Below are 21,105 nucleotides of genomic sequence, written 5' to 3'. Positions count from 1 at the left end.
CTTGTTTGCAGAAGATCAGTAAAAGCAGAGTCTTTTGGTAGACAGAGCATAAAGGATGATTTAAAAATATATTATTGAAGAAAAAAAAATCTTTGTGTGAGAAAAGTTTCACAGCAGGAAAGCCAGTAGTGAAGTAGAAGAAAATTATATCACAATGTTTTCATTAACTATTATTTGTGGTGACTGTGTTTACTTAATTCAACTAACTATTGAAAGGCTGACATGATTTTAAATTAACATTACAGTCTACATTCCAGCAAGAAAGCGTTTAGGACATTTAAAACATCTCTTATCTCTAGCAACTTCCCAAACTATGCAAAGCGCTAGTTCTTTTTTTTTAAAAAAAGGAAAAAGCATATTATTTTAGAATAAATGCTTACAAAGCAAAGAATAAAGTAAAGAGGTGTTACGCACCTTCTGCAACTTTAGGCAGTTCTGAAGAATTAAAAGGTATGGAAAAGCAGAGGAAAGGAAGCAGAGAATGTTAGCTAGACAAGTATGAACAGTGTGTATATTTTTAAGTGGCACTAAGATTGAATGCTTTAATATTGCATGAAATTGCAAAGTTAGAGGTTGACTAAAGGCACATTTCAGTCAACACCAAAATACTGAAATGCTCTCCTCAATGTTTTTCATTTCTAATTCACCTTCTTCTGCACAAGCCAGTCAAGTGTTTAACATCAACAGTTCAACCATTCTGAGAGATTAAACCTAAGATATGCCAACTCATTAGGCTTTCACTATTAAGGTGACTGTATTTAACTATTTAAGATGATTGTAAAAATATTTAATACAGCATGAACGAACAAGATACAAAACCTTTATAGCAACTAAACAGTCATACAAACTGTAATAGGATCTAACAGAATTTAACACATGCTTCACAGTTTATAAAATAAAGATTTCATATAAAACCTCATTTAACCAACACCATGCTACTCAAGTGTCACTTTTTACAGCATTTTTCTAATTGTGAGGAACTGAAAACAGGAACATAAGCAGACTTTATACATTTAGATACACCAGATCTTGTAGGTAAATTTATTTTATTAAGAAAACAGAATGTCTTCGAAGTACAATAAGCTTATAAATATTTAGATCCTAATTAATGAAGTATTCTGAGTAGGTTCTCAATTTTCTAAGAGAAGATCTGTTATCTAGTCACCTTGTTTATCTGAAGACTTAGAAAATCTAGAACAATAAAACTGAATAGGAACAAAAAAGGATTAGAATTATTCTTTTATAGTCTGTTTTACATCAGCAATTACTAAACTTTATGCTTAACATATGGATGTAGAAATTTACCTTCCAAAAGCTGTGAACTGACATTAATAAAGTCAATTTTCTTTCTAAGATATCTCTGGTTGAGTTTCCAGATACATGAAATGAAGGTATTCTTTTCCACTGTGCTGCTGGCAACCCACTTGTACACTTTGTCAAAATGCAAGTCAAATTCAGGATTCTCCTGTAATAAATAAGATATGTTACAGGCTCAGCAGTCAAATGAGTTCCCTGAGCAGCAAAGACTGATTACTTATTTAATTCCTGAGATGACAGGATAAAAATGAAATTACACAGATCCCAGGCTGAAGCTGATACAGCAACACTGGCACCCAGATGCACATCACCAATGGTGCTAAAGCATAGAAAGTGAAAAACTAGAGTCCACACTTTGGAGACAGTGTTCTATCAAGCCAAATAAGGCAACAATAATGTTTAACACAGAGATCTGTAAGTGTTTTAAGAAGCATTTGACAGCACTGTCTGTCCTCAGAATGCCTTGTGTATGCCTTCTGAAACTAGAAATTGTAGCTGAAATTACTGACAACATATTGAACATATAACACCATACAAAAAGACCTAGGGAAGTAAGAAAGGAAAAAAATATAAGAACTTTAGATATTCTATAGATATGATAGTACTTAATAGCACTGAACTGAACAGACCACGTGGTATAACAGTAAAAAAAAATCCTACCAAAATTTCAACCTGACTTACTGCCTTACAAGAATATTGCTGTGCTAACAACTGAACACAGAACTTTCCTGTCTACAGCCACAAGAACCCAGTATGGCCTGTAATTGGCAACAGTCTGCTTAAATCATATTCCAATTTTACATTTTACAAGGTCCAGCCTTGTTATTGCCTCAAATACCTGTTAAATTCTTACATAGTAAAAACTTCTATTGCTACTACTTCTTCCTTATATTCCTTGTATCTGTAGAAGAAGTTTGCACATGAAACTGCACACAGTGGGACACGGTATTTCCTGCAGTTATAAAAGCAGTTCTGTTTCTTTCTGTATCATTTATTTCTATTTAAAATTAGCATAAGATTCTAAACAAAGTGTAGAATTACATAAAATTGAAGCTGTCTGACAACTAGTGCAGGAAAGGTCTGTTTTGAAAGAGTTGCATATGATTGCATTTGGAAACCAGAATATCATGCACCTGTCAGCTTTAATTCTGATATCTTTTTAATGAGAGTTTGGCATTCAACATTTGTTTTTTAAAAAGAAAACTTCAAAATTACTCTTCAGAGTAGCATATACATTACAGCATGTTCATGAAAATGGCTAACCAAAATCAGTTTTGCAAGAAAAAGCCCTGAAAGATGGTATAATTTTAAATGGAACCTCAACCTGAGAGAAGCAATTCTCCAACAGGGTATTTAAGAACAGCAAGGAAAATCCAAAAACTAGCCAACAAGCATGTGGATAGTTGATATAACAAAACATATTTAACTTACATTTCTGGAGGGAGAAATCAAAGATTTTCTAACTTCAGGTATTCTGCACTATCCCTCCAAATCTCCAGTTAACAGAACATAAAGCCAGACAAAGCCCACTGAAGGAATTCTCACTTCTGCCTACTTGTACGTCTTAGTTTATTATAACAAAGTTAAATAATCAAAACTAGGTTTATATTTTCTAAGGAACAGAACATCCCCTCAGGAATGCATGCTTTCCAACAAATGGCCACTGTAATGAACTGGAGAACAGATAAAAGAGCTCACCTTCAAAAGCTTGTATGCTACTCTTAAGAATGATTTAAGTGTCCTAACAAAAAACTTACATGTAGTTCAATGCCATTAGTAAGAAGATCACCTTTTTTTGAAGTAGCACTAAGCTTTTACTAAATTTACATAAATGCTGAAACAAACAAAAATGTACTTTTCCTTACCACAAACACTGTACAGTCACTGAGAGACCACTACAGTAAACAGGGCAGATATTCAGAATATTGCTATTCAAGCATATCTAGATTACTCTTACTCACTTTACCAGGGTTATATGCTTGAAAATCTGGAAGAAAATGCAGGTATTAGCAGTACAGGAATGTATCATACCAATTCCTAGATAATGTGTTATCAATCTAAGCTTCAAGGCAGTCAGTGTCAAGGAAGTTAACCTGGAACCAAAAGAATGTTCTAAGCAGAGCACTAAACCAAAAAGAAGTTACACATACTTTAACAGCATCTTTGGCATCAACAACAGCAAGATCTCGAAGTGCCCATGCAGTCTGCCTCTTGTAGAAATCTCCCTTGTCAGATTTTTTCACTTTTACCACATTTACTTGCACCGGTCGTTCCGTTGTCACTATTAAATGAAGTAAGAGAGTAATTTCAAAACACACAAATTACTTTAACATCTGTTTTTTGCTGCATTTCAAATTCTGAAATAAATATGATGACATCTCAACACACAGATAATTTATTTAGTTAAAGAAGACCCTTTGAAATACTTTCATCCACAATATCCACAGCTCAGTTTCAGTCAACTAGATACACATCTCTATATAGCTTGTGAAGCAATGAACCCAATTTACAGGTATTTCTTTGATGCAGGAGACTTCAGACCATGGCCAAAAAACTGACGAAGCACAGAGGTATTTAAAGATTATAATCAGAATAAAAAGATTTCCTGAGATTCTTCAATTAAAAAAGAAAAATTCTAGCAAGTTATTTTATTGTTGACCCAAAACACCTGATTTTCTTAAGAGGCCATAATATAATACACACACACTCAAAGGAACATTACAACTCAGTTCACTCATCATGCCCTTCCAGGGTCCTCTGCCTTGGACTCTAAACAGCACTCTTTATTGCATTTTAGTTTGTGCTGATCAGCCTAATTGCCTACTAAATCTCAAGTTAAGCACTATATAGAGCCTTCTTCAAAAGCACACCAGTCCCACACAAATATTTATTCTTTCATTTCAAATTATACTGAGATCTAGAACTAAAAGTACAGGTTTGTAATTTCTTTTTTTAATGGAAGCAACAATGAAAGAATAAGCTACAATTGATTTTTCCATTAAAAATGGAAAGCACCTGTTGTACAAGGGGCAAGAATAAGTATTTTAAATGAAGCTAAGAGAAAGGTGAAGACAAGAAATATGGAATAGTATCACTATGTACCTGTGGCACACAAAAAGCAGTTTCTCTTCTTTTTGCCTGCTTTGCACACATTCACAATGCTCAACAAGCGTTCATCATTGGGAGTGAAAATATCCCTCTGTAAAGCATGCTTGATTGCAGTCATTTTCTCTCAGCTGAAAGAAGTCATAACAAAATCAGGCACATATTCAGAAACAAAACAGACCAAATCATTTACTTCAAGCAATTACAGATTTTTTTAAATTAACTTTTAGTGGTAAGGTAATAAATCATAATCTATACAAGCATGACAGATAGGTAGAAGACCAGCCCACTTCAGGAAAAAGTACAAGATAAAGCTTACTATTTTACTTCCATTAAGCAACTGTAATTGTATCAACATTAAGATGATCCTACTGCCCAGCTTAATGGAGAACATTCTTAGTAGTGAAGGAGAATGTGAGGTGTTAATAAAAAAGTTGAAATGGGAATAAAGAAAAAAAGAAAAACCTAAGTAGTGGAATTTTAGAATAGGTATGAATGGCACTGATCTGATAAAAAAAATCTTTGTGAAGACATGTGAACAAAAAATCCCACAAAATTTGACAGAATGGAGAAAGTGAAACTAAAGTCCCTACAGTGATGACCTGAAATGAAACAGAGTTCAAAATTCTTTAAATGTAAATAAAACCTTCAATTAAATTTTCAGGACTTTTTCATCAAATCAAGGTTATACATTTGGCACACCAACTGGAAATAATGTTCCATTTATAGGGGGAAAATATGTCTCTGGGTTCCTGCTTTGCAGAAAGATTTCTGGAATACATTCTGGAATGGCTGATATAACATACTTTCCCAACCCACCACTCAGATGTCACAATTTTAAGTCCAACAAATGAATACTTTTGAGTCTTAGTGTACCACATACACATCCTAACTCTCTTCTGGTAAAGGGAAAAATAATTCTTATTCAGGGTCTGTGCTCCTGGATGTTTCCTCACTCCCTCCTCAGTTAGTATTATAAGAGAAATACTAAATGAGTAACTGATCTCATGTTATGAGCATATTCTCAAGTACACTGCTCAAATAGCTTCCTTAAAGCAAAATAAATACATCACATTCTATTTGGTGGCAATAAAAATTCCAAACCAATCAAACAAAAAACCACAGTCCAAACCTGAGAGTCTTCCCAGGCTGATACCTCCATAAAAAAGATTTTTGGTGGTTATCTGTTGAAAGTCATCATTTCCAGTTCCTGGAGAGTTACTAGAAACGTATTATTACCATATGAGTGGCACCATGTTTATAACTTTATAACTGAACTTCACCCAGCAAGTGGGCATTACATTTTTTTTTATTAATACAAACATAAAACATTGTAGGGGATCCATGTACAAAATTTAATATTTTTTCTTAAGTCAGATTTATCTTCTGGCTGTTGAAGTGTTTCACAAAAGCTTGCTTATAATAGAAAAGGTTCTGGAAGACACAAGCTATGTGGACACACACCTAAGGCAACAAATCTCTGTTTTAATGTTTTGCCAAGATCTGTTTCCTCACTTTTGTCAGATATATTATTAAATGTAACGGACTATTCTTCCTCTATTAACCTCAAATTAGGATCTGGAAGTTGTTATAGTAATGCTGAATAAAGAAATACAACTTTGTAGCTGGTAGGAAGTTCGACTTCGAGGCTGTCTAGGTCTGAAAAGGCCACAACACAATTATACAAAAATAAGTCCATTAGGCTTTAATAGTTTGTTGTCTTTTCTGAGTTGCATGGAGTGGAACTCAGAAATGGAACACTTTTTTTAGTTATGGAGTTTCTTATCTAATAGTGGAAGTAAATTTCAAAAAGAGAAAGAAAGTAACTGTCATAGAATCATAGAATTGGCTGGGTTGGAAGGGACCTCAGAGATCATCGAGTCCAACCCTTGAACCACCGTTGCGGTTGCTAGACCATGGCACTGAGTGCCACATCCAGTCTCTTTTTAAATATCTCCAGGGATGGAGAATCCACTACTTCACTGGGCAGCCCATTCCAATGCTTGATCACTCTCTCGGTGAAGAAATTCTTTCTAATATCTAACCTAAACTTCCCCTGGCACAACTTAAGACCATTCCCTCTTGTCTTGTTGAAAGTTGTCTGGCAAAAGAGACCAACCCCCACCTGGCTACAACCTCCTTTAGTAAAAAATCAACAGGTTTCTTCCAGGACTCAAGTGATGACCTCAGACCCTATAACCAAATGCTAAAAAAGCCAGACTTTTGCTGAATGACAGTAAACAGACATTACTTATTCACTCTCATAGCCTCTAACAAGAAATCCAGCAGACTGAGCTTTACACCTGCAGGTGCACTGGCAGCTATAGCTTAATGTCAGTGACATAGCTGCACACCAAATCAGAGCCTTAGGCTGCATGAATGAGGTGCATCTGCAATTAACAGCAAAAGTACTTTCCTAACAACACCCAGAAGTTAACTTTCTAGTTTCCCCCCTCATTACGAATAGGGTTTTCAGGTGATTTGGGAGAAGCAGAGGAACCTAAAAGAAGGTAGAGAGCAGGGACCCCACTTTAAGTAATTCACCTCTGCAGTACCAGCAGCAAGCAGTGGGAGAAAGTAAAGGGTGAGAGAAGGGGGCTGTAAGAAAAGAAAGCTGTTCAGATTCATGGGATGTGTTAACAACTTGTTTGCTTAAAAACATTCACCGAGAATTTCCATTTCCTTTGGCAGTGCCTTCAAGTAAATATGGACCACGCTCAGAGGAAAGCATCTGTACTTCTAGCAGGCTCATTTGCAGAGGTAAAATAACACCAGTGTTAAATTAATTGTGCACCAAACAAAAATGAAATTCCATGGAAGTCACAAAACTCTGACAGCAACTTCCAAGAAATACTTCAGTATCATCACCTGGTTCCCTAGCAAACCATGGTCTAGTCCCCACCAGTTTCTAGAAATCCAGTGTGGGTGGAAATGGGACACCATCTAATACTCAAGCTTGCAAAGATCAATTACATAGGAATAATACAAGAATGAAACAAAAGCCCCACCAAGCTCCAGAAAATTAGTAACTGCCAATATTCACCTGATTCACAACAGTTCCTCAGACTACATAGAGGTTCTAGGTAGACTAAAAAGAGTGGCACTTAGACATCAATTTCAATGTTTTTATTTAAATACAGAAGCTCAAATATTGCTCTGAGCAAGGGCCAGAATCAATGTATTGATTGTATGTAATCAATACATTGTATATTACAATACATTATTACAATAATGTAATAATCAATGCTTGAATGTATCAAGCTGGAATCAGTACTCACAAGTGTACTGAGCTCAGGACACCCATAGAAATGCTGTTTATATAATACCCTGATAACAATGTCTAACAACTTTCCTCCATCTTCATCAAATGCTGGGCCCAGCTTCTGCTTCCCAAATTGCATCAGGTTGTCATTCCTCTTACTCTTCAACAAGTACATAAGATGAACACACAAAGTACCACCAACCTGCTGTATTTTGGAAGTATCTCCTTTCCTTCCTGATTAGGATTTTACTTTCTGCTCAGAATCACAAGCTGCTAGAGCTCACTAACTCTCCTATTTCAGTGCTAGCACAAGTTGTCCAGGTTATGCAGAAAACCCTTTCCCATAAAACAGAACATGCTAAGCCTGCAATCAAACACTTGCTCTGACATGCAGTCCAACTTCTCTTACCAACTGAAGCCCCTTACTCACAACCACCGAGACCTTCACAGTGTGCCAGGACAAAGGACATCACTACGTTCCCCACATGTGACTCCTGTTGTCCCAAAGGAACACAGAATTAAGCACAAGGAGCTGATAACAAAGCTGCTTCCTCAGAAAAATGCTTCAAGAGAGCCAAGACCACGCCAGTCTCTAATAAATCCCTTTAGATGTTGCTGCATGGATTCTCGGATTATTTGGGGTTTTTCCCCAGTACCATCACAAAGTCTCAGCTCCATGAGATCCAGCAGAGCCATCACACCACAGACACGGCCTGCCCAGGAAATGAGGGGGAAGAAACCAACAGAACAGTTCGGAAGAGCTACCGAGTAAGCATTGCTGAGCCCCGCCACAGGAAAACACGCTACTGCTGCATCCCAGCAGGTTACAACACAACCCGAGAGCGCAGCCCGACTGCAGCATCCCCGGGAACGTCCTCCACAGACAGGAGGCGACCAAGAGATCCATCACTCATTTACCAGGGAAACTCAGGAGAGACACTGACACCAGCGGCGGCCTCCCGAGGGCCCAGCTGGCACCGGCTCTGCCGCCTCCCACCTGCCAGTCCTGCAGAAGCCGCCCCGCAGACACCCTGGGCCGCAGACACCTCCGCTGCCGCCACGGCTCCAGCCCGAGCCCGGCAGCCCAGCCACGGCCAAGACGCCCCGGGGCGACAGGTGGGACCCAGCTCGCGGAGGAAAGAGCCGCAGCCGCCGACACGTGTGTCGGGGGAAGGGTGGAGGTGCCGGGTCCGCTTCGCTCTCACCGCAGAACCGGGACAGGAGCCGGAACCGAGCTCCCTGCGGCGGCTGCCCCCTCCGCTGCCCGCTGCCCACCGCCGCCGCTTCCGCTCACGTGACCCTGCCAGCGAGACGGCAGGCTAGGAAGTCCTCACGGCCCGTGCAGCGCCCCCTGCCGGAAGGAGTGTGCGTAATGCCTGTACCGGCCCTAACGGCGCCGCAGCCGCCGTGTGAGAGCGGAGGGGCTCGGGGCCGCCTCCTCCCGCAGGGCCGAGCTCCCCGATGAGGCCCTAAAGGCAATGCTGGGGCGGCCCGGGCATTCGAGTCTCCGGGGGGGGGAGGCTCGGTTGTAGCCGGGTCTGGCGACAGGCGGCACGGTGACCCGTGAGGCCCCGGAGCTTCTCCGGTGGCGGAGAGCCCCTCCCGCAGGCTGTCTGGGGATGCTGAGGTGACGGAGGGTGGCCCTGCCTCTTCCCACTGTGCCCGGGTGTGGCGGGTCCCGCCCCGCTCTGAGGTGGGGTGATTCAGGTAGGGCCAAAAAAGAAGGAAATATAAGGGCAGACCCACACAGACCCCCACAGACCCCCAGCTCTGAGGGGAGGAAGCGCCCTCCAGGAGCTGTGAACTGCCAGGTAAAACCCTGCCGTGCAATTCCGAGACAAAAGGGCAAGGAAAATAGCCCCAAAACGATCTTCCTGTGCTGCAGCCTGCAAGACAGTGTGAGGAGTCAACACTTGTCAGCAGAGAGTTTGTAACAGAATAGCAAAATGTCATGGGAGAAACAACATGCCCAAGAGAAGCAAAGCAGCGGCCATGTCTACTTGTATCTGATGCCTGTTCTCATCTGATCTCACGGCAGAGTTACGAAGTTTTATGTCTTTTAGAAGATAAGTGTAGTCCCAAAAGAAAGGCAGGTATACCTGGGCTGAAAGGTTCATAGAACACATCTACAATATGACAGTATCTGAGGATTAGAAATGGCAGAAGAAGTCTATCTCTTCAGGCTGTAGTTCCATTTGGCCACAGCATCAGGAGTAGCGTAACTTCTGTGAAAAACATTCAGATTTTGGCATTACCCCTCAGTAGAAACACCCTTAGTAACTTACGGTCTTTGATGCCAGTGATAATTCAGAGGGAACAGTTATTCTGTGACTAGTGATCCTGAAATCTGGGAAGTGGCATCTAACCGTGACAAACGATGTCCAGATCTGGCTGTAGCTACTGGTAGCTGCTGCTGAATTTAGTGAGAACTGGAACTACCTTCCAGTTCAAACATTGTGACAGAGGTTCTCCAGATGATCGATACACTTAACCCATACTTAGCATTATTAATGTAAATTAATATAATATTTCTTCAAAGATTGCATGCAGAGTTAATGAAAGACTGAAATAATTACTGATTACTTGAACATTAATGAGTACATCAGCATGCCTTTAGGGCATAGCTGATAAAATATATATAGCCAAGCCAGGACCAATAAGGAATAATAAAAAACATATTTTCCAACTATTAATTTTCCAGTTATAAATTGCCAAATTGTAGACTTTTTAACATGCAAAATGTGATTTCATCATCACTGTATTGTTTTTCCACTTGACTGAAAGCATTAAACATTACTGCCCAAGAGCCTTGCTGAATGTACATCTGTTTTCTGACTTGCAAAGCATGCCGTGTACTTCTGTAATGTATCATTCATGAGGGCCAAGGTTAAAAGAGAAGTTACAGTTTGGTAATTTCTCAGTTAAGCCACAAAATGTAACTCTCTGGCTAGATCCATAAGGACTGGACAAGGCAGCCATAAAAGACTGGGCAAGGTTCGTGAAGGTGTTTTCTGTTATTAGTCAAAGCCCTTCTACTTTTCTGTCTTTAGCTGTTAATTCTGCTAAAGGGCAAAAAAAGGACAAAATGTAGTTTATTAATGCTAAAATATAGTTAAGTGTGTTACAATTGACATGAGATCATCTTCCAGGATGAACAGTGCCATCCTCCACCCTTCCATTTCAGCTTCCCACAGATGTTCCTTAGCAGGGGCCTTTTTCTTCCAATTCTGACTTTAACTCATGCCAAAAGTCTTAAATTACATATTACAAATTACATTATACAATCCCCAGTTTATGAGAGGAAGACAGACTTACATGCCCAAAGTACTAGGGAATAGGTAGACTACAGGGAAAGCAGTATGGGCTTCAGCTGTGAAGAAATGGGAAGAAATGGGTTACTCTGTGTTTGACTCCAAAATCAGGCCAAGAAGAATGAGAAATCACCCAGAAGGCACAGCCCTGAACAGGCTCCCTGCTGTTTCACTTCCAAAATTATTTTTTAAATTCTCCATTGATCTGCATTTACTTAATTTAAGATGCAGGAAAAGATCAGTTATCCATTAAAGATAAACACACAGGAAAAGAGCCTTTTTCAAATAGAAGGTCACAGGTCTTAGTGAAAATTATCTTAAATCCATGACCTCCAGTGGAATTTCAGCAGCCTATTTTTGGTTGAGACAGAACTATCTTATCTAAATGATGATATTAAATGCTTTTTATAGCATGGAACTGAAGGAAATGTATAGAATAAGGCAAATGTAGTACTGACAAATGCTACATACAAAATATTCTCAAGTTCTTTTGTCATAATTTTCCTTGTATTCTTAATTCTGGTGCTAGTTAAAGTTTTTAAAAAATACATTTAGGAAAAAAAACATCACCTGTCTTTTATAACAGCCTCTTTTCTCTTTTTGCTTCTTAACCAAGTGAGCATGAAGTTGCCTTTGCTCTTTATCAGCCTCCTTCATCTTCAGGTTGCCATGTATTTTTTTCTGTGGAACAGATATGGCTGATAACAATTCCTCTGTTCTGAAGAAAATCCACACTATATTCACAATCCCATGGATTAATTCAATCCATCATTCCAACCTCCTAAAAGCATGTTACAAATGTGTTTGTGATAATCCTTTACTCCTTTAAGTTTCTTCTTGTTCAATTTTGGTGGAGCATTCCAGGGCAAGCAGATGAAAACCCAGATATTGTGTTGCAAACTACATCCTGTATATCAAATGTCAGGAAATGCCATGTGGGAAACAATTCTGCATTAATCAAAATATGGGTTACTTAGCCTGTCAGGTCTGTGCCATGTACAGTTGAGCATATGCCCTGTCTCCTGTGGTGCAGCTGTACTTTACTAACAGCAAAGTGACAGTTTCCCACACCTAAGGACAAAGACTTTCCATAGTGTGATCAGGTCAGTTTGGCATTTCATATCTTAAAAAGAACTGTGTAAATGTAAGGAGTCCCTAGATTAGGTCCATAAAGACATTTTATCCTATTTTTCCTTTTAATAACAACTGAAATAACTTGCAAGGACCATGTCCCTTTTCTCCTTTCTTTTTGTTTAGCCTGATAGCTTAGTGAAGCATGTCTGAAATGCTTTCAGACAGAAGAAAAGCCAAGCAGATTTTAATTACATATTATTCCACATAAAATGCAGGTTTACTTGACTTCTAGTACAGTTATTTTCATGTTTATATAGTGCAAGTACAGAAAGATGAAAACTACTGATGCAAGCCCCTTAAATATGATTGAACATTACAGTCAGTTTTAGTTTGTCAGTTTCTAACATTATATTCACAATTATTGGTTGAGAATTAGCTATTTTTGTACTTTATTTGAAAAGAATGTTCCAAAGTGCTTATAATCAGTGGTTCTATGTTTTTATTACAAGGTGTATGATGAGAGTGTTTCCACTCAGAAGGTATTTCCTTGTGCCTATTAAGAAAAGAATTTGTAAACATCACAGAGAACATTGTGACCTCTACAATCAATACACAGTCCAAACAGATGGTGTACCCTTGATAACAGCACTCTGCATTGTGTTTGCTCTTGAAGATGGTTTTGTGGAACCTGGATGCTGGGCAAAACACTTCTTGCTGCTATGGATCAACTGTTACAACACACAGACTTGCACTGGATTATCCCAAAGACATTGTGAAAAAAATAACTGCATTTCATAAAAACTCACTAGGAATACAGCCCTGCTCTCTAACAGGATCTAGGTGGCAAATGTAAGGCTTAAGGCCTTATGAATTCCAGAAGATTGGTGTTATCCACATAAACTGCCTTACAACTGTCAAGATATACAGTTAACAAAATTTGGGTTAGAATTAATGCAATTTGCTGCATATGCCTAGAATAAATATATAGCTTCTGAGGTAAATTGCCTAATCAGATGTCCTTTCCCATATACAGACAGTAGGGTAACATTTAAAAAGTGAAGTATAAAGCTGTACATTTTATACACTTCTTCAAATATATTCTCACTTACGTGATGTTACTTCAATTTTTAATGCAAAGTCCATTTACACAGATGGTTTCAGAGGTGGGAGTACATGTAAAAGATGACAGGGAAGAAATCTGAGTCACAGCACTCTTGTGTGACCACCCCACACAGGTGGCAGGTACTGAGAGGGGACATTAACCAGCTCTTGAGTTCCTAGGAGCTCTTTACATCAGTCAGCTTTAGGTACGTAGCTGACTCAGTCCACAGCTAAGGCTCCTGTACTCTCCACAACAAAAAGAGAAAGCAAATTTTATCCTGCAGGATGTGCTGCTCAGAAGCTTCCCCAGCTGACTTTCTGGTTGGCATTTCTCTACTGACTATAGGAAAAGCAGCCAGCCAGATTAGCTGACTGACACTGGGTAGGACCACCGTGCTTCTCATTGTCAACATTGTTCCTCTCCAGGTGTTGTTTAATACAGCTTTAATTCATTCCCTGCTTTGTTTCTACTATAATATAATACTGCCACAAATCCAGATGTTATTTTTTGTTACAGGTGAGATGTTCCAAGGCCATCAATATACTCCACCCCATGTGAAATGCACTTAAGTACTAATACAGATTTAAGCAGTGTGCTGAAGATGATTACACCTATCTATAAACTGGTGAAAATTATTATTCTCTGAATTTTGAAAAGAATGTCACTTGCCTGAAAAATAACTGTAGTAGCCAACTACTGTTTACATCGTGATTTGTTAGCTCTTGGACCAGAGGTAGAGAAGAAGTTCTGAAAAGTCTGACAAATAAAGCATTCTTCTTAAGAAAAAAAAAATTCTATTTCTAAAACTATACCACAAATAATGGGAAGGCCAAAGGGAGCACTAAGTATTCCAAGGGAAAAATAATACAACTGCATAGGTGAAAAGTTGGTCCCATGGTATTTCCAGTTCATCAGGATGAGGGCTTGATTCTCGTATTGATGTAGGTGTGAGCTCTTCAATGTATTTCTATTTTTTAACACATTTGAAAATAGAAATGTCAATCATTCTCATACAGAACTCATTTGATTGATTTTTTTGCTTTTTTTTTTCTATTTTCAGGACATAAACTAACTGCTAGGGGTCTTAATGCTTTAAAATTATTTCCAGTTATTAATATAAGATAATTCATACCTCCATGAACATATCAGCAAATGCTGAACTCTACTTACATAAGCAGTCAGCACTGACCATCAGCATTACTGGTCCCATGTTAAGACTCTCATATAGACTGAAGTATTTGCCAGAGTGAGTCCTTCCTAATACATAAAAATGACTGGTGTATAATTTCTGTAAAATATATGGTCCCTTTTTTACTTATATGTAAAATTAAAAAGCAGATGCTGCATATCACTATATTTTTCATCAGATAATCTATGAAATGCTGGTCAGAGAAATTCAACCAGTCACCTTACAGTTAGAAAATCCATCTTTAAGACAAAGGACACAGGGAGAGACATAAAAGGTTGGAAGCATAGAAGCATATCCTCATAAGTACCAGGCAGTCCCTGTTGTTGGATGACCAGATTGAATCATCATTTAGGTAGGTGTCATCAAAGTTCACAATTTTCAAGTCCTTCTTAAGGTACATTTCATTCAGTTTGTTTAGTGTTCGAGCAAAAGTATATTTAGATGCACAACTATATGCTTCCAGATTGTAGACTTTGTGGAAGTGCATATCAAAATATGGGTTATCCTAAAAAAAAAAAAAAAAGAGAGAGAGAGAGAGAATTAAATTATTACGTTCATTACAGATGCTAGAATGCCAGTTTGCTGGCCTCTGCACAGCTACCTTTGGACTTTTTCTGAGTTTGATGGACTCTAACAGACTTTGCATGTTTCTGTTATTCATTTTTAAGGATCTTTTAAACTTTACAAAGTAGCAGTTTATAATTAGCTGCAAATTTTTGCCATTAGGATTTTTGCAGGACTAAAATTTTCAGTTTTGCCAAGCAATAAACTGCACTTTATTTGGATTATACAATCTTGTTTTCAAATGAACCAATCTGTCATGTTGCCTAAAAGACACTATATGAAAAGCACTTGCCTTGGACTATAACTATATATGCCTGTCAGAAGAATATTGATTGCCCTTCCTGCTTGAATTGTAATTCTCTGCTTTCTGGCTCTTTGGCACAATTAATCCTAACAGTGCCCAGGTTCTGCTGAATTCTATGGATAGGAGTAACTATTATAAATATTTATAGCAGTTTTAATCACCCTATAATTATGAGCTTGAGGTTCATTTAGGCTTTTCTTTAACCAAAAGTAAGACAGATTTTGACCTTCCCCATTGTGGAAGGCTGAATCATCTCTGAAGGATATTTTAGTGCAATGCTTTTTAGAAAAAAAAGCTAAAATAAATTAATGCAGGAAAGTGATAAGGAAATACTCTGGCAGTCTTGGCTAACAAAGGGGCAGAACATTTCCAGAAGCAAGATAATCCTTTACATACCTTGTCCAAGCTCTTAGTTTTGGGTTCTTTACCCCCTCTTGCCTAAACTGCAAAGAGCTCACAGGATACAGGGATCCTCTGTAGCTCAGCTCATCTCCTCCATCTCCCAGATTCTTAGTTTAACTCACTCCCAGGACAGAATGAGAACAACCACAGTTTGTCATTTTCCTCAGAACAAGGCTCTGCAACTTTTCATGGGCCCTTAATTTCTCTTTCATTAGGATATTGTGATGTTTTTTGTAATGTAACGAATTCTCTTTTATGTTCATCTGACAGCACTTTCAAAGGCAAAGAAGTCACTTTTGCATTCACACTTCTTATGTATAATTATATATATATATAACTATAAGTAGTAATCTGTTAAAATATCTTAAACACACATACATCTTTGGCATACTCTTCTGGCTTTTGTAAAATAGGATTTAATTCTCTTTTGATGTTCAGTATCATACTACTGCAGCCTCTGAGGTTGCCTTTCTGAAGTTGTGTCTGAGAGATTTGACTTATTTAGGAGTAAGGACAGCCAGATGTAGCCAAAGCTGTTTCATATTTACACACAAAAATATACAAATATTTAATTGATCCAAGTAATGTGAGATTCAGCTCTGTGAAAGTGGCATCATTTCATAAACTGGTACATCAAAAAATGCATTTGTGTGATTTTTTTCTTTTCTCCACACTGACTTTGGCAGACAGAGAACAAGTTCATACATTCAAATGACAGGGTCAGAATCTCCATTAAAATATTTCATGAAATTTTGCTTTCAAATACACACTTAAATCTATGGGATTAACTCCACTTTATTTTGGGAGCTGCAGGTGGAGAAGATTTATCCCCAGTTATGATGAAATGAGAAAACATCCAGCTTCTCCCTCAGATCTCAACCACAGATGAAGATTACAACAAACAAGAAAATCTCTGCTTCCTTCTCCACTGCAACAGTGCAAATGTGTGAAGCTTCTCACATGCAATAAAACCAAAATCATTGGAGGTTTGCTTTATTTTGGGTTTTACATATCTTTATTTTTCAGATAATGCATTTTAATTGCATGTGAATGCTTGTATCCCAAATTACAACACAGGAAAATTATGCTCTGTTAGATGTATTTTAATGATACACAACACTTACAGTATCTGCTTCTTTTCCATCAATCATCTCCAGATCTTTCAAAAGCCACTTTTCAACAATTTCATATTTTTCCTCTCGATCCACTCGCCAGTGTTTAACCATACATATTTCTACTTCTTCACTTTTATTCACTGCAAGACGAAAAGAAGTTTAGATATGCAGGCATGAGCTTCCCAAATGTTCCAGTAATAAAAGACTTAATGAAACTACATTTCAGACAATAACTTCCATGATGATGGGCAGGGCTGTATAGGACTATACTTGACTTAATGGTTTAGTTTTGCCACAGTAGCAGGAATTGCACCATCTTCTCAGCCTATGAAACCTGTCAGCTTTTAGTAGACTTAGGATTTACCTTTCCCGTCCTGTGAAAAGAGAATCTTGTCTGTGCAAAAGCCTTTTATCTGACTTCACCAGCAGCACAATGAAAGCCTAATTCTAGCACTGGATCTGAACCTATAATTCACTTTTAAAGAAAAACTCTTATTTACTGGTAAAATATGTAAGTGGGACACTTAATAAAGATAACACTGAAAATACTTCCTAAATCTTCAACTTGTTCAGTGCTACCATTGTAGAAATGACTATTTTCAGACTTAGGCAGGAAATGAGAGTAAAAAAGAACACCAAGACACTCTTTGCCATAGCTCCCATTATTAACTGATTACATTGAGTGCTAAGAAGGGGACTGGATTTCTGTAACACACAACAATGAATGTGAAAAGCACTGGAGCCTGGGCAGCCTCTCACACGTCCAGCATGATGGCTGCAGAGCAGACCACTTCCTCAAGCCATCTGGTACCCTAAGATAAGGGAGAGATGTCACCTATGTCTCGCAGGAGCATCCAACATCATAGCACAAGGCTACAGATGAAGGAACAAAATTCTTTCTTTCCACGTGCTGCCTGAATTTTTGAAAATTCATTGTGAAACTTGGCTAATTTTATCTTATTCCTGTTAAAACACCTCACCCATTTATAATAAAATGGTTATTAAAATAAAGACAATCAAAGGATATACACTGGAGATATACCACCTTTCCAGTGCTAAGGAACATAGTGTATCATTTGATTGAACAATTTGATAAAATTGGTTTTTAAACTTTCAGACTGCTGGAAAATACAAATCATTGCTGCCTTTTTTTCTTTTCTGATCCTATCAATCATGGTTTCACAACGATTTTTAACCAAAGAAACACTAATGTATTATCTTCTACAGAGAAGTCACAATGGTTCTCATTTACAAGCAAATCCAGTAGGCTCATCTTAGAAAGGTCTCTGCCTACTTTCAGTTTCTCCCATTGTGTTTGTTTGCTTGTGTTTGAGGGAGCAAGTTGTCTGCTTCAAGAGTTAAAGCAAAAGAAACCAAACCCAACCCCAAAAGTCCCCAGTCCTATCAGAAAGGCAAAGGGATGGCCTAACTGCCCTCCAGACCCTCACACTGCCACTTCTCTGCTACTCATGTAGGAACAGAAATGCTTTGGCCTAAGGACAGAACATGTGTTAAGAAAAATGAAAACAGGAGCATGTCCCGCCCAGGGGTGAAACTTGGGCAGACTATTTTAAACTAAAACTAAAAACTAAATACCTTTCTTTATTTTTCATGTATTTTGTATATTGCTTATTCTTATAGTTAGTTGGCAGTGTTGAAGAAAACTTATTTTTTTATATGGAACATGAGCTCAAGACTACTACTACATTCTATTAAACTCTGAAGCCCTTTCTTGGAGAGGGCATGGCTACAGCAATGTCTTCATAGAGCACAAACTTTTTCTTAAGGTCTTCCATGGGCTGAACATCTTTTTCAGAGTCTGTTAGGCAGTAAAATGTTATCCCTACTGTCCTTCTCAGATGTACCAGTACTGGGTTGTGAAAATCCCTGAATGCGGTTGCATTTCACCTTTATGTTCTTCCAGGGTTTATAAAGCATTAGTGAAAGGATATTATTGCCTTCACACAGGAACTGGGACCTGCTATTGTGAAAAGGAAGAAAAATAATGTTGGGTAGTACAAAAATAAGATTGTTCAATTATGCACACCAAGACTTTGTTTTAATACAGATTTCAAAAGGCACAGACTTCTGAAGTTTGACTTCTTTTCTTGTCTGTTATGGTAACTTGAAATCAACAGGAAAACACTCGGGTCGTATTGCAAAGACAAGATTTTTAGATAATGTGTTTTGCTCCTACAGAATTACAGCAGATTACAGTATCTGCTGGCAGCTGGAGGAAACCCATCTTTCAGAATCAGATTTCCACTCTGCTCACCACTTACTCGACTGTGCCTGAATATATTAAGAGAGTTTCACATTCTATACTGGAGAGATTCACTCTTTATACTCTGGGTAAATTTTTTTCTATGTCTTCAGAGACTGGATATCTATTAATGTGACTGGAAGCTTTCTTAGTCGTAGTGGCTTGATCTTCTCTACCTTAAAAAGAATTTTTTAGTAAAGATGTTAAAACAATATGATATTATCTTTTTCCCTTTGATGTTTTCTATGAACAGTTTAGATCTACCACATGCAATTAAGCATACGTCTACCAGATAGCTTTATAAACTATGAATCAGGTTGGTATTTCTGTACATTTAGGAGCTGTAGGATGTTCAGGAATCCATTTATTAAAACTACTTTTACAGCTCAAAAATACAAAGCCTGTTCCACTAAAATTACATGAGCACAAGGAACATAGCTTGCTCAGTATTTCCAGGAATCTGGGAAACAAATATTTTAAAGACTTCAAATATTTACAAAGATAATGGTCACACAATACAGTTGACATCATCCCATACTGGATGCTAACTCAACCTGTGTCTCAAGCACATAGATTATTTCTAGCTGCTATATGCATTTTGTACCTGAAGAGAAAATAGAGTGGAAAAAACAACTTAATGGTTTATGACTGAGAGTATTTCTCTTTTTAAGTATCTTTCAGAGCCACAAAATACATTTTTAAAAAGAAAACAAACTAGCTTTTCTGAAACCTTGTTCTAAAAATGTTACAAAACAAATACACTTGAAATCAAAGTAAAGAGATAGACAATTAAGATTACCACTCACAGCAATCGTGTTTTACTTACAGTTTGTGCTAGCTACTTACTCAAACCATAGGTCTTGTTAATTGTTACCAAAGCAATCAGGACACTATGCAGGACACTAGGCAGAGGCAAGGGATAGTGCAAAAGCTTTAAAAATCGCAAATGTTTCCTACGATCTTAATGTATCGCTAGTTCCCAGATGGAACTGTCATAAGGTACTGCTCTTTTCCAAGCAGATCAGGCACTGCCATGTCCTGATACCTTGCACCGATGGTGGTGGAAGTCCCACGTTTTCCCGCTGATATTAACGCTCAAGTTCGGCCAGAAATGGGAGAAAACGCCGTTTCTGAAGGCTGCGGGAGCGCGGGAACAGCGACCAGGGTTCCGTGCCGTGCTGGGGAGCTGCCGGCGGGTCAGGGGCAGCAGCGGCCCCGGGCTGAGGCTCTCCCCGCTCCCGCACCCGCCCGCCCGCCCACCCAGCCCCGGGTCCCGACGCCCACCTCCCCTTACCCCCCGCTCCCGCACTGCCGGTACCTGCGGCGCACAGGTAGCAGCGCTCGGCGCCCGAGCCCTCCACCTCGATGAATTCGTGCAGCCTCTGCCGTCGAGGGCCGAACAGCTTCTTCGTCAGGTCCTCCTTCACCAGCGAGGACATCGCCTCCCCGGGCCCTCCCCGCCGGAGCTGCTCAGCGAACCGGGGAACCGGCCCCCCGCGCCCCGCAGCCGCCGCGACACGCCGGGCACCCTCGGGGCAGCGCGGGGGAGGCTGCCCGCCGGCAGCGCGGGGCCTCCGGGCGCGGGGGAGGAGGCATCCCGGGCAGTGGCCCCCGGCGGGGTCCCGCTCACCGCCGGACACCCCCTGGACCCCCGCCGCCAGCCGCCCTTAAGTCTCCGTCCGCCGGCGCGGGGAGAGGCCGGGCCGCCGATCTCCCCGCCCCAGGCCCGCCCGCCCGCCCTCCCTCTGCCGGCGGGGGCCCCGGCTCTGCCCCTGCGGGACGCTCCCCCCGCAAAGGAGTGGGACTGGGGCAGCTCCCGGAGGCGGGACCGCGGCGGGGCTGAGCGAGGTGCCTGCCTGAGGTCGTGGAGGATCGAAGGTGCCGTCGGAGCCCCCCGCCCGTGTCGCTCCCGGCCGCGGGAGGGGAGAATGAGGGAGGCAGTTTACCAAAAAAAAAAAAAAAAAAAAGGAATTACATAGGCTTATGGCTGTTACTGCTCTAACTACACTAATGGCTTTATACCTTTTATTTGAGATAGGTGGCAGATTACCTTGCCCGCTCCTTGTAATTAGTACGGGAAGTCACCTCTATGCACCA

At 39.6% G+C, this 21,105-nt stretch overlaps 2 protein-coding genes across 8 annotated transcripts in view; both read right to left on the bottom strand.

The window, feature by feature from the left end:
• EXOC1 (exocyst complex component 1) overlaps positions 1-8,980 on the bottom strand; it is a 29,971-nt gene extending 20,991 nt beyond the window's left edge. Inside the window, exons 1-5 of one of the 6 annotated variants that reach the window (XM_030450043.1) lie at positions 8,603-8,980; positions 4,420-4,553; positions 3,468-3,598; positions 1,306-1,465; positions 415-435 (exon numbers count right to left, since the gene is read on the bottom strand). In XM_030450043.1, coding sequence (XP_030305903.1) covers positions 415-435; positions 1,306-1,465; positions 3,468-3,598; positions 4,420-4,543 — 436 coding nt within the window. In that variant the 5' untranslated portion in view covers positions 4,544-4,553; positions 8,603-8,980. The remainder of the gene's footprint in view (positions 1-414; positions 436-1,305; positions 1,466-3,467; positions 3,599-4,419; positions 4,554-8,602) is intronic. The other 5 variants (XM_030450042.1, XM_030450044.1, XM_030450041.1 and 2 more) reach the window with 5 other exon arrangements.
• A 4,653-nt stretch (positions 8,981-13,633) lies between these two features.
• EXOC1L (exocyst complex component 1 like) lies at positions 13,634-20,527 on the bottom strand. 2 transcript variants are annotated; one of them, XM_030450009.1, is made up of 4 exons: positions 20,327-20,527; positions 16,755-16,885; positions 14,668-14,865; positions 13,634-14,428 (listed from the first exon to the last, which is right to left on the bottom strand). In XM_030450009.1, the coding sequence occupies exons 1-4, from the start codon at positions 20,445-20,447 to the stop codon at positions 14,369-14,371; spliced, it is 510 nt and encodes a 169-aa protein (XP_030305869.1). In that variant the 5' UTR covers positions 20,448-20,527; the 3' UTR covers positions 13,634-14,368. The 2 variants fall into 2 exon arrangements, with proteins under 2 accessions (XP_030305869.1, XP_030305868.1); XM_030450008.1 differs by having other exon boundaries at positions 13,634-14,865.
• Positions 20,528-21,105: the final 578 nt, after the last annotated feature.

This window comes from Calypte anna, chromosome 4A (assembly GCF_003957555.1).
Source record: "Calypte anna isolate BGI_N300 chromosome 4A, bCalAnn1_v1.p, whole genome shotgun sequence".
NCBI classification, from domain to species: domain Eukaryota; kingdom Metazoa; phylum Chordata; class Aves; order Apodiformes; family Trochilidae; genus Calypte; species Calypte anna.
Note: the sequence above shows the minus strand (reverse complement) of the source record. Positions and strands in the feature narration are given on the sequence as shown.

Coding starts and splice junctions, on each gene's coding strand:
- EXOC1L (XM_030450008.1), bottom strand. CDS start 20,447: ATGTCCTCGCTGGTGAAGGAGGACCTGACGAAGAAGCTGTTCGGCCCT. Junction 16,886..20,326: donor CTGCTACCTGTGCGCCGCAG/GTACCGGCAGTG, acceptor TTCGTCTTGCAG/TGAATAAAAGTGAAGAAGTA. Junction 14,866..16,754: donor ATGGAAAAGAAGCAGATACT/GTAAGTGTTGTG, acceptor TTTTTTTTTTAG/GATAACCCATATTTTGATAT.